The sequence below is a fragment of the Gymnogyps californianus genome, chromosome 4 (assembly GCF_018139145.2).
Source record: "Gymnogyps californianus isolate 813 chromosome 4, ASM1813914v2, whole genome shotgun sequence".
NCBI lineage: Eukaryota > Metazoa > Chordata > Aves > Accipitriformes > Cathartidae > Gymnogyps > Gymnogyps californianus.
Genome location: NC_059474.1, coordinates 55,566,589 through 55,578,529, shown reverse-complemented (window position 1 = coordinate 55,578,529; position 11,941 = coordinate 55,566,589). Strand labels below are relative to the sequence as shown.

General features: G+C 42.2%; 1 protein-coding gene across 2 annotated transcripts; it reads left to right on the top strand.

Moving 5' to 3' along the window:
* The first annotated feature begins 361 nt into the window (after positions 1–361).
* LOC127015412 (alcohol dehydrogenase class-3) lies at positions 362–11,828 on the top strand. Of its 2 annotated transcripts, none has more exons than XM_050895291.1 (9): positions 362–386; positions 3,915–4,016; positions 4,964–5,105; positions 5,729–5,816; positions 6,623–6,842; positions 7,408–7,668; positions 8,427–8,562; positions 9,478–9,616; positions 11,524–11,828. In XM_050895291.1, exons 1-9 carry the CDS (start codon positions 375–377, stop codon positions 11,546–11,548), a joined length of 1,125 nt encoding a protein of 374 aa, XP_050751248.1. In that variant the 5' UTR covers positions 362–374; the 3' UTR covers positions 11,549–11,828. The 2 variants fall into 2 exon arrangements, with proteins under 2 accessions (XP_050751248.1, XP_050751249.1); XM_050895292.1 differs by lacking the exon at positions 362–386 and adding an exon at positions 2,530–2,550.
* The last annotated feature ends 113 nt before the right edge of the window (positions 11,829–11,941 follow it).

Here is an 11,941-nt window from a genome sequence, read left to right as displayed (position 1 = left end):
CCAGATCTTCGCCCGTACCGGGATTTGCAGGAAGAAAAGCGCTGCAAGGGGCTCGTAACCCCCTGCGGGCACTCCTGCCCTCCCATCCCGGCGGGAATGAGGGAGTGAAGGAGCCAGCTCGCTCACTGGGCTCACTGGGCTCCCCAGCCACCCTCCCTCCCTCCGTCCCTCCCTCCCTGCCTGCCTGCCTGCCCTCACCGCCACCCCCTCCCCAACGGCCCCCCTCGCCCTCCGCCCCACAGCGGCTACACCCCTCCTCGCTCGCCCGCGCCAGGGGAGCGCTGCGCGCATGCGCGCCGGCGGGCCGGGGAGAGGCGTGGGGGGAAGAGGCGGGGCTCCCTTCCTCTTCCGTCGGGCGGCGGTATCTGTGCGCAATGGCGAGCGGGGTGAGGTGGCTCGCGCGCGCGTGCGTGCGTTTCGCGGGGGCGGCGGGCGCGCGCGGTGCAATATTGCCCGGGGCGCGCGGAGGGGCCCGCGCGGTGCCTGCAGCCCCTCCCTTGCAGCCCCCGGGCGGGGGAGGCTGAGGCGGGCGAGCCCTCCCTTCCCCTCCCTCGGCGCCCTGCGGCCACGGCGCTGGTGACCGAACGTGCTGGCAGGCGTTCCGGAGCCAGGGGTTGCGGGCGCTTGCTGGTTTGCTTGTTCCCGCCCGAATGCTGCGGTGCGAGCGTGCAGCGCGAGCGAAAATCGGGGTGCAGGGGTTGGTCTGGCGTCTCCTTACTCCTGTCCTGCGCGTATAAGGTATGCGGCAGAAATCAGTGCCGTTATTTGCGCGTGGGAGGCTCCTGCTGTAAGTATTTGCAGGATTAGGAGCAAAAATAGGTGTGTTGCTGCCCGCCGTGTGTGTTATATCAACCCCCGTGCGCGTTTGCTGGATCTGAGGGTTCCACGTGCGTGCTCAGGCCATTTGTTAGTCACGGCGATGGAAGAACAAGGAGAAGACCTTGAGCTTGCGTGGTTTCCGATGGGCTTTGGACGGATGTGACTTAATAAGCTTGAAGGAAGGGGAAAAGAGATCGCTTTGCACACGGGGCTGGGAAGGTGTTGGCTCCTCAGGGCACGTCCAGTTGGCACAAGGCGGCAGGGAGTGTACTGTTAGCTGAGATGGGTGGGTTGGAGGAAATAATTAAGCACAGGTCACACTGTGTGTTTTCTTCCTGTGACTGTTGAGTTGGAGAAGAAACAATGGGTACGTGTTTGGGAAGATGCCACTTTGCAGCGAGAGCGGTCCTTGGGGCTGCTCTCCAGCAGCGGTGCCAGTCTGTTTTCAATGCAGCCGGACCCTGCTTGCTCTCAAAACCATTGCCTGGCAAGTTTACTGCACTGCTTTCAAAACATCACGATAGCCCAAACCTACTTAATACTGCTTTAATTTCTGTGCAGCTGTTCAGTGCCCTGGTTCTGAGCAGGCTGGGTGGTCTCACTTGTCCAGATGCTGAAGGCTGGTCCGGGCCAGCAGCGGTTTCAGAGCGGATGGGGCAGCTTCTGTCACTGCCAAGAGCTCGATTTCATCTTGAGTGAGGTAGCTGATAGTGTGTGTAGCTACAAGCAACTCAACAGTTGTGCTCCTGTGCTAATATATTAATAGAGGAAATGAAGAACTGGTGAAAGTTGGGGTTTTTTCCAGTTGTTGGCTTCAAGATTTTCAGCAAAGCAACAGCGGAAAGCTTTGACTATTAAAAGGTCAGAAGATGGGGCTTTTCTGATATCCACTCTGAATAGTCCAGGGGCCTTTATGGCTGTATGAGCTGACTGCAGTTTCAAAAGCCAGCTTCTTTAAAAGTTTCTGAATCAGAAGTTGTTATTTCAAAATATGCTTCCAGATGTGTAATGTTAGTTTTAGGAAGATTAGAACTTATCCCGTAGGGAGACTTTTCTTTTCTCCCCTCTTTAATCCTGTGCTTAACTAAGCTTGTGGAAATTTAAATTTTAGGAATGTACAGTCTCCTGTGCAAGAACAAGTGACTTCATGAGGAGAGGATGAAGGATGGATTGAAAACCAGTAAATGATATACCAAATGACGGCTCCTCTTGCAGTTTGTGCCTTGAATTTAGATTTTCTGGCAAAATCTTTGGTACATTTAGAGATTATGACCGAATGCCCATACTGTGACTCCATAGTTAGTTACGATGTCACATTCGGTGCATTTTTATAATATTTACCCTCGTAATTAAAAAGCAGGGCAAGGGGAATTCATGGTTGTAGATTAAGGGTGTTTCTGTCTAATCTAGGCCCCTGCCAGCTGTAGGAATGGGTACCTGTTTTCTGTTATAAAGCTTCAGGCCTTTTAGGGTTGGCAGTATTTATTTTAGCAAGTTTAAGCCAAGGTAAACATCTGCAGTTCTGCTATTACAGGTACAGCAAGGGGGTTAACTGGTTCTGGCAAAGTCCGATACTCTTTATTGTACAACAAAAATACTACAGAAAATCAAAAACTACCCATTATTTTCTCCTATACATGCAGGTGATGAATCAGACCTGGCAAGCTCAACAAGTGGTCTTGGTGCTGTTCTTCCTTCTAGGCAGTGAAATTTCAAAAAGGCTGGATGACTGTACGTCTGGTCTTGGGAATTTGCATTAATCCCCTTTCAGTGATTCCATGGGAACACCACAGCTAGTTCGAACACACAAAATGTTATTTTCTTATATCAGTTTATAGTGCATGCTATGAAGTGCTTCATATTTCCAACTGTCATAGCAATGGCTTAGACTTTGTTTGCATGGAAGAAAATTGGTGCAAGTCTTCTGGTATAGCTGAATTATTCCAAAATACATGGACGCAATTCTGGAGTAGATTGGAAAGGGATCTGTTCCAAAGCAGTCTAGTCTGCGATGGCATTCCTTGTCAGGTTTTATGTAGATGAGGTCTTGAATTTGATTTCACAACTCATCTGTGCGTCCTGCAGGAAGGTATTGCATATCACGTTTGCTGAAAGATGTTGTGTCTGTCAGAAAGCAAAATGCAGATTATTTGATACCCTGCTCATTTTATCCTGAAGGACAGACCCCGAGTCATGCTTTGTAAAAACTGATGTCTGAGGGTACTCCAGATGCTTACCCTTGCAGCACCTGAAGCTGCTCTGGATTGTATGGCTATAATGCCTGCTGATTTCCTCAGCCAGTTGCACATATGTACCTGTTCATAGGATTGGGTTTACAGATCCACAAATCCTGCTGTTTCATCCAGGCTCTGCACCATTGGGCTTGAAAAGCTTTCTGGGATGTATAGGTGTGGTTGCAGAGCGGGATTTGTCACGGTGCTGAGAGCAGTGAATGAAGACTTGCTAACAGTAACCCATACAGACTCTGCAGAGGTGTTAATGCACAGTAACTCGCTGCCGGTAACCATATAGCAAAATCTCTTTGGTCCCTGTGCATCACTGGAGGGCTTTGCATGTCAGCTGCATGCACATGCATCTCCTTGCCAAAATTGTACTCAGAAGCCATCCTGATAAGGAACAAGAAATTCACTCTTGATGTGGGTCTCAGACCGTTATGTGACCTCCAGTTTGCTTTCCCAGTTTTTTTTAACTTTGAACACTCTGTGCTCGAGGAACACATCTCAAATGAATGCCAGTCTCCTATTTTAAACGACCATTTTTATTATGCAATCTTTCCATTCCTGTTGCTCATTTCACTGCAGTATTTGAGTATCTCCTAAGCACTCCTGGGTTTATTATATTATTTGCTCAATAAGAGAATGACATCCAAATTTCAGATCTTGGTTTACTCATTTAGCTTCCTGAAAGCAAATGTAGGGCAATTAAAGCTTTGTGTTGAAATTATGAATTTCAGATCTGGGATTCTTTCCAAAAGCCAGTAGTGTTTCTCTCACTTTCTCACTTGGCTGAACAAGAATTATTTTAAATGAACCATACAACAGATGTCCTCTTTTTTTGTTGTTGTTGTCTTTTAGGTTATTAAATGCAAGGCTGCTGTTGCCTGGGAGGCAGGTAAACCTCTCTCTCTTGAGGAGGTGGAGGTTGCTCCACCAAAAGCTCATGAAGTTCGTATCAAGGTAATTAAATCAATTGTTAGCTGTATGCATTGTATTTTGGAGACTGAGTATTAAAGCTGAACAGTTTGTTTACCAATAGAAGAAATGTTGAACGGATAGTATTAGTTCATTAGTATCTCAGCTGGCTTTACAAGGAAAAAAATGATGGTATTTAGATCTTCTGTTTATGAAAAACACTTTTAATTTCTACTGGTCTCACTTCACAGTCTGGTCTAAAGATCATGGCTAGTCTTGGGGATCAATTCCAGTTGTTACAGACTAAGCTCCCACAAAACATCTGAGCTAGGAACACCTTTGATCTTGTTTGAAGGGCAGCAGCTTGTGACCTGTTGCAGCAGTGTAACATGCTGGATTTTACTTCAGTCAGGCCATAAGTTACTGGCTGCTGAGCTGTGACTGGTCTCTTGGATTCCCCATACCCAAGTTTCTGATTTGATCAGGACTTTCCAGTAGCCCGTATCTGCCAAAAAGTATACATTAAGGTGAAATTTATCTCTGTGGAAAGGGTCTCTGCATGGTGCTAAAGACTTAAACTGAATTTGTGCAGTATTGAGAGTTCTGTGTGGTCTCTCTGGTCACTTTACCTTTGAGAGAGTAACTTATTTCAAATCTGAGATGCCAACCTACTTTGAAACAACTTGGAGTATTGATTTCTAGGTTTAGGAAACCAGATGTCATCTACCCATTTCAATGTCAGAATTTAGTTGATGGAAACGGGAAAAGGTGTACTATCATGACTTTACTTTTTCAAAGTAAGAAAAAGTGCCTTACCTTGGCACTCCTGTGCCTTGCCAGGAGTGAAAGTATGTTGGCCATTATCACAAACGCTGCCAGGATTGGCAAATCTGTCCCGGCAATTGTTCTGAATTTCTGACCAAAGGGAAATACTCAGATCTGTGCTACTATTCTGTTCTTCAAGGTGCCTCAGATTATATATCTCTTAACAGATAGTTGCCACTGCTGTCTGTCACACTGATGCCTATACTCTGAGTGGTGCTGATCCTGAAGGATGTTTCCCTGTGATCTTGGGTCACGAAGGAGCAGGAATTGTAGAGAGTGTTGGGGAAGGAGTAACAAAAGTAAAGCCAGGTAAGAGAATACCTTACAAGTTTTCTGCCTTCCTTAAAAGTGTTACTTTACTACAAGGTCAACTGTCGAATTGGGCCACTGAAATGCAACATTGCAGGAGTTAATGTAATGTCTTATTCTGGGGTGTATGCCTGTGTAGATGTCTCTTGTCTGAGAGATACAACACTCATCTATTCAGTGTGCTCTTGGTTTAATGCTTGAAACAGCCCAGCATACCAATTTCTTACTTGAAATTGGATCGATACAGTTAGAAGAGGGTTTTGTTGGTTTTTTTTTTTCCAAATGATAGTTGTTACCTGTTGGTTTAATTAAAGGGCTTAAAAATGTTTAATCATGTTGCTCACTGTTGATTTGGGGTTATTTTGTTTTACAGTAACATTCCTATTTGTTCTGGAATGATGAACTTCTGATCGGCTGTCTGCTCAGACATGAGAAAAGTGTTTTATCCAGCACTCTTATAAACAATGCTACTCCATACCGTAAACGGTTTTTAATATACAAAGAAGGTTTTAAGTGAACACACACTCACATAAAAGCCATGAAAATTGAATAACTTCAGTTTTTTCCTAATGCCTTGCTTGACTTGATAACTAGCCACAGAATATTTTTTTATTTTTTCTTAGGGGACACTGTTATCCCTCTGTACATCCCCCAGTGTGGAGAGTGCAAGTTCTGTAAGAATCCTAAAACAAATCTGTGCCAGAAGATAAGGTCTGTATGCTTTTTTTTGACACACAGTATAGTATTTGTTCAATGTATACCTGTTCTAGTTATCAAAAGTAATTGACAGGAGTTATCTCTGAAGAATAAATCTCTTGATGCATCATTTAATGACTTGGAAAGTACATGTTTTAGGGAGTCAGTTATGCACCACTTTCCATTCTTCCTTAAAATTTCTTTTTTTTTTTTTGCCCTTAAATGAATCTGTTTCTCTGTTTTCATGTATGTGAAGGTGTAAACTGCTAGCTTGTGTCCACAGCTTTGAAAAAATAAATGCTCTGACTCCATATTTATTCCATACTTAAGGAAAGCACTTCAGGGAATTTAGCTCTTGGGAGTCAACACCAAAGCTGTGAAGTGGTACAGAATTATACAGAAAGCTCTTTTTTCCTTAACGCCTGCTTCCCAGCTAAATTTCCAGCTCCCATTCTGAAAAAAAGTCTCCCAAACCTAAACAAAACCCCCAGTGACATGATTGACAGGTGCTATTCAAAGGAAGTGTACTGAAGGAGGTGAAGACAGGGGTTTGGTACCATGGCATAAGCAGTTAGCATTGGTAGCTAACAAGGTCAACATGTTGATAAACTACATTTCTTTCAGTGCTTCCATGGAGGAATTAACAGCATGAAGTTTTAGGAGTTTAGGATCTAACTTCTGTGAACTCCTGGGTTTATTGGAATGATTAAAAATAATGGTGCAAGTATGCAACTGCATCTCTGTGCTACTTAACGGATACTGTCTGGTGAGAGTATTTACTGCTTAAGACTCTGACTGTACTTTCCTGTCTTTGCCTTAAGAGTTACTCAAGGGAAAGGACTCATGCCTGATGGTACCAGCAGATTCACCTGCAAAGGAAAGCAGATTTACCACTTCATGGGGACTAGCACCTTCTCAGAGTATACTGTGGTGGCTGATATCTCAGTAGCCAAGATAGATGCTGCAGCACCTCTTGATAAAGTGTGCCTGCTGGGTTGTGGCATCTCTACTGGCTATGGGGCTGCTGTTAACACTGCTGAGGTAAAGGCTGTGGTTGCCTCTGGCTTTTCTCTGTAACTCTATCTGAGCCAAATTACACAGATAGCTTAGGGATTAGATTAGGACTGTAAACATGATGACCAAATTTGTTTCTTCTTCAACTGATGAAGCTTAGCTTTCTAACTTCTCCATAAAGGCCAGATCAGGTTAGAATAACCTGATACCCTTTAGAGGAAATCCAGGTAGAAGATTCTGCATCCCTTTTGATACCAGTTATATATAAATTGCTTTTCTAATTCATCTTAATCTTGCTGCAAGTCATTCTGACAGTTTGAAGCTCAGGGTGAGACAGAGCTGGTAGGTGAGTGTGCATGAGTCTAGGGCAGGTTATGGGAGTCGAGTCTCTGGGCAAAAAGAAAAGCTTAGTACCTAGAGATCTTTTGGCTGAAATTTCTGTGTAGTTTCCCTTATCTAAGTGATACAGTCTCGTAGCCGTATATATTTACTTCCATGTTTCCTTCGTTACAGACTTCTTAACCTGTGTTTCCCACTCATGTGGAAGGATGAATTTTCTCTGTGTTGCTCATGGCTCTTTTCTTATTCCTAGGTGGAACCTGGCTCTACGTGTGCTGTCTTTGGTCTAGGAGGAGTTGGGCTGGCAGTTATTATGGGCTGTAAAATAGCAGGAGCATCCCGGATCATTGGCATCGACCTTAACAAGGATAAGTATGCCAAAGCCAAAGAGTTTGGAGCTACTGAGTGCATTAGCCCTCAAGACTTCAAGAAGCCCATACAGGAGGTGCTGGTTGAGATGACCGATGGTGGTGTAGACTACTCATTTGAGTGCATTGGTAATGTTGGAGTCATGGTGAGTGTTTGCATAACAGTAGTATGTAGAGGGAGGGGACAGCTAGCTGCCACTTAGTTGTTTAGCTAAATAGCAAAATGAACTGCTTTCTTGTTACAGAAAACATGTCATACTAATTTATTTATTTTTTAAATAGTAATAAGTGCTATGACTAAAAAGGCCAGTTTACATCCAGTCCTAATTATGTAATGAAAGCAGATGCTACTTCTTACGTTGAAAATGGCACTTATAATGTACAAACTTCTTTCCTTAATGGGAGTTCTTTGAAATCCTGAGTTTTCATATGTTGACAGTTGAAAAATTAGCAAAACCCACATAAAATATATTGTACAATGAACAGTAGAATCTCAAGGACCACTCAGTATTTCCCTGATTCCTCAAATAATGAATGTAACCTTTGGAAATGCAGAGGTATTACTGAATGTAAGGCTAGGTTTTCAGGAATTACAGTAGCATTCCTAACTGTCAGTAACATGGTCTACATTGTCTCTGATTACAGTTTATCCCAGCTCCCAGTGGGAGTTCAGAGTGACTTCTCTGGAAGCCAGATGGGATATAAAAAGAACAAAGTGAATTTTTTAACAGTGTAAGGAGTCTGAACCAATGGAAAATTTAATGTAATTTTCAGTGTATTTATTGTTCCTTAAATAATAATGTGCTGATTCATTAACTGGGGGAAAGGAAGTGCAACCTGTGCCAGTCTAGGCAGGATAAACATGAGCAATAAACACTCTGTTTTGTCCTATCTATCTGTGAAGAGGGCTGCCTTGGAAGCCTGCCACAAAGGCTGGGGAGTCAGTGTGATAGTCGGAGTAGCTGCTGCTGGTCAGGAGATCTCCACACGGCCATTCCAGCTAGTAACTGGGCGGACATGGAAAGGGACCGCGTTTGGAGGTAAGTCTTTTGGTATGGCGATAAAAATAATTTACTATGGGTTAAAGCTGGGAAGAACACACTGCCTTGCTTTTGCTTGTGCAAGAAATGTACTACTGACAGGCTATTCATAAATGCTGTGTTGACTTTTAAGATAAAGACTTTTAAAATCTGATATTCTTACAGACAGGCTTCAAATAAACACGTTGGTCTGATATCTCACATATTTTGAAAAGATAATATAACTATATGCTATTCAGTACTAAAGGAGTGGTATAGAGGGATTGCTTTATCACCAAGTGAAGCTTTGGTTCAGTTTGGTCCAGTGAAAGGATCTAGTCTTTGGGGAGATGGGAACTCACATAAACATGTTTGTGTTGCTTAATCACTAAGCAAATTGTGGGGCTAACATGTGAATGTGCTATAAAGAGCTTTAAAATAAAAAGCAACAAGTGCTTGATACACGTTTTCTGCTGTCAAACGAAAAACACATTGAGACTTTTACAGCTACCGCTAACTTGGGGATTCAGTAATTGCTGAAGTTCATGGAAATATCCAAACTTGATGTTATTATTACAGTGCCCTTTTTTTGAGTAATACCAAACTTACTTGGGTTATCAAAAGATACACAGAGGGTCTGATAGAGATGCTTCGTGCATGCTTTCCTAGGTGAGGGCTTCTGTTATGTTGAATGCTGAAATACCTAGTGAAAGGTTAGTGCGCTTATGTGTTTGGATAACATGCTCTTGCCAGACCTAGCTGTACTCTTGCATTTCGTACTGCCTGCCTAGAGCAGGAGGGACAAACATGTCACTGATCTCAGTTCCTTTTCATATTTATCACACAAGTGCCCGTGTAAGGGTTGTATTTTTCCTTTCTCTGTTTTCCGAGGTGGCTGGAAAGGGGAAAAACAAATGCATGCTTTCTGTCTTTCAGGCTGGAAGAGCGTAGATGGTGTACCGAAACTGGTGACTGACTACATGTCCAAAAAGATCAAAGTTGATGAATTTGTGACTCACACCCTGCCTTTTGACAAAATTAATGAGGCTTTTGAGCTGATGCATACAGGAAAGAGGTAATGTTCATAATATTGAAAGGTGAAGACATTTCTTGATGAGATACTGTCAAAATATAGGTTCCCTGCCCACTGTCATGTTTTAAACAGGGAGGATAAAGGCTGACATATACCATGCACATTCATTGAGATAAACAAATACACTTTCTCTGAGCCTTCTAGGCACATGCCAAAACACAGGCGGAGAGTAAAAACCAAGCAACAATGTATAAGGGAAATACACAAGTACATAAAGCTGATAAAGGGGACAAATCAGTCTTAGGCTTCCAACATTGCTAGAACGTTCTTCCTCAGAAAAAGAAATGTAAAGAGACTGAAGGGGAGTTCACATTAATACATTTTTACAAGTCATTAAGCTATTAGTCTTATTTTAATTAAATAGTAGATTTCAGTATATTTTCAAACTATTTAGGATAGATTACCAGCACAATCACTTGGAATGATCTTTTAATATGCTACACTTTAAAAAATTTTTTTTTCTCTAGTTTGAACTGGGGCAGAACATTCATATGATGGGTTTGTACTTTTTAATAAAGGCAGAAACTGCTGTATTAAAATAAATGGCAGTTTGGACTGTTCATACTGCAGACTTAGGCCATAGCTGTATTAAACTTCCTAGTGAGGCCCAACTCCACTGCATATTGAAGTGACCCGACTTGCTGGTAAAAAACCTGCTGGATGTGTGATGAGCCTTGCTGCCCTTCCTTACAGCAGTATACTTTGCAAGTAGTGATCAACCTGCAAAAGCAGTGCCAAGTAGGGTATTCTTATCAGAGGATATATTGGCTGATCCTTGTAAAGCCCTGTACAGATATGGGCATGGGTGTGCTTGAGGGAAAATGGGGACCAGCATGGGGATACTGTGGCAGAACTCGTATCTGCAGGTTAAAATCTAACGCAGAAAAGGGGAAAAGATTAGACAGTTTTAGCCTGAGGTGTGTTAAAGCTTGTCCTGCTGCATCTTTTCAAGAGCAGGCCTCTTTTAAATGAGAGTTTTAATGAGATGCTCTGTAATTTGTTGGAAACTCAAAGACTCTTAATGAGATAGCTACCAGTGCCTCTAAGAGTAGAAACCAGCTTATTTAGCAGACTAGGTCACATACATGCTTTTTAAGAACGTGTTTTGAATGGAGGGAAGAATCAGCAGGTGGACAAGAGGAAAAATTGGAGAGATTTTCTAGAAAAAAGAAAATCTTTTCTTGCATACTTGCACTAATGCGGGCAACTCTGTTTATCCATATTTAGGTTCATCTGCAGATGGATAGTTACCAGCATTATCTCAAGAAACCAGCATGGTCTTTGTATTTTATCTCAATCCATATTGATGCATTGTATATAACTTTCTCAAAAGTAATAACTTTATCTGCTTTATCTCATATGTATTCCTGTTTTGGTTAAGTAAGTCAGTTAACAGTAACTGCATTTGTACTTTTTACAATTGGAAACACTGCATCTATGCAAATTTCATCCAGCAGTTGGTCCCCTTTCCCAGTTACAGACTTGTATCATTTCAATGCTTTATTCGTACATGAGTATGTCGTATGAAACTAATAATGAAAGTTACTTAAAATTCTCCAAGCAGCCAAAAGAGGGAATACCTGTAAATATTAATGTTCCTGATCAATATTCTTGGCTAGCTACTGAAAACTGACACTCATGTAGTTTGAAAAAGCTTCCATTTTGAGTATATCTTATTGGGGGAGAGACTAAAAAAACCAAAGATAACAAGCATTACTAACCCATTTTAACCAAGATTTTTAATAAGTATTATAGGCATAAGCATAACTTCATTCTTGCAAGAGCCAGAAGTTAAGTTAAAGTATGTCTCAGCAATGAAAGGGAGGGGAGAGAAGGGGAGAAAATGGACTTATTGGTAACTTTTTTTTCTTTTTCTTTTCCATTTTAAGCATTCGAGCGGTCCTAAAGCTTTAGAGCCAAACGTGGACCTTCCAGTTGGCCAGCAACATGGTAACTGTCCTTTTATAACGGAATTTCTGATAAAGGGTAGAATCAAGCAAATGAAAACTCACTGGGACTAGGAAGATGATGTATTTTAGGGTGAGCATTCTGAATATTAAATAACAAAAAATCAGTAACCACTGAATGGCATTACATAATTAGCACTGGTTGTGGAACTTCTATTTCTGTACTTGTTCTTCAAATCAATAGTGCCTAACTCAATCTACTTAATAAAAGCTTATTTCTAAACACAGTGTTGGAATTATTGAACATAAAGACTGTGACTATGATTGTTGTGTCTTACTGTTTTCCTCTAGTGATTTTACAGTACATGTGTACATGACAGAGGAAGAGCATTCTTCAGTC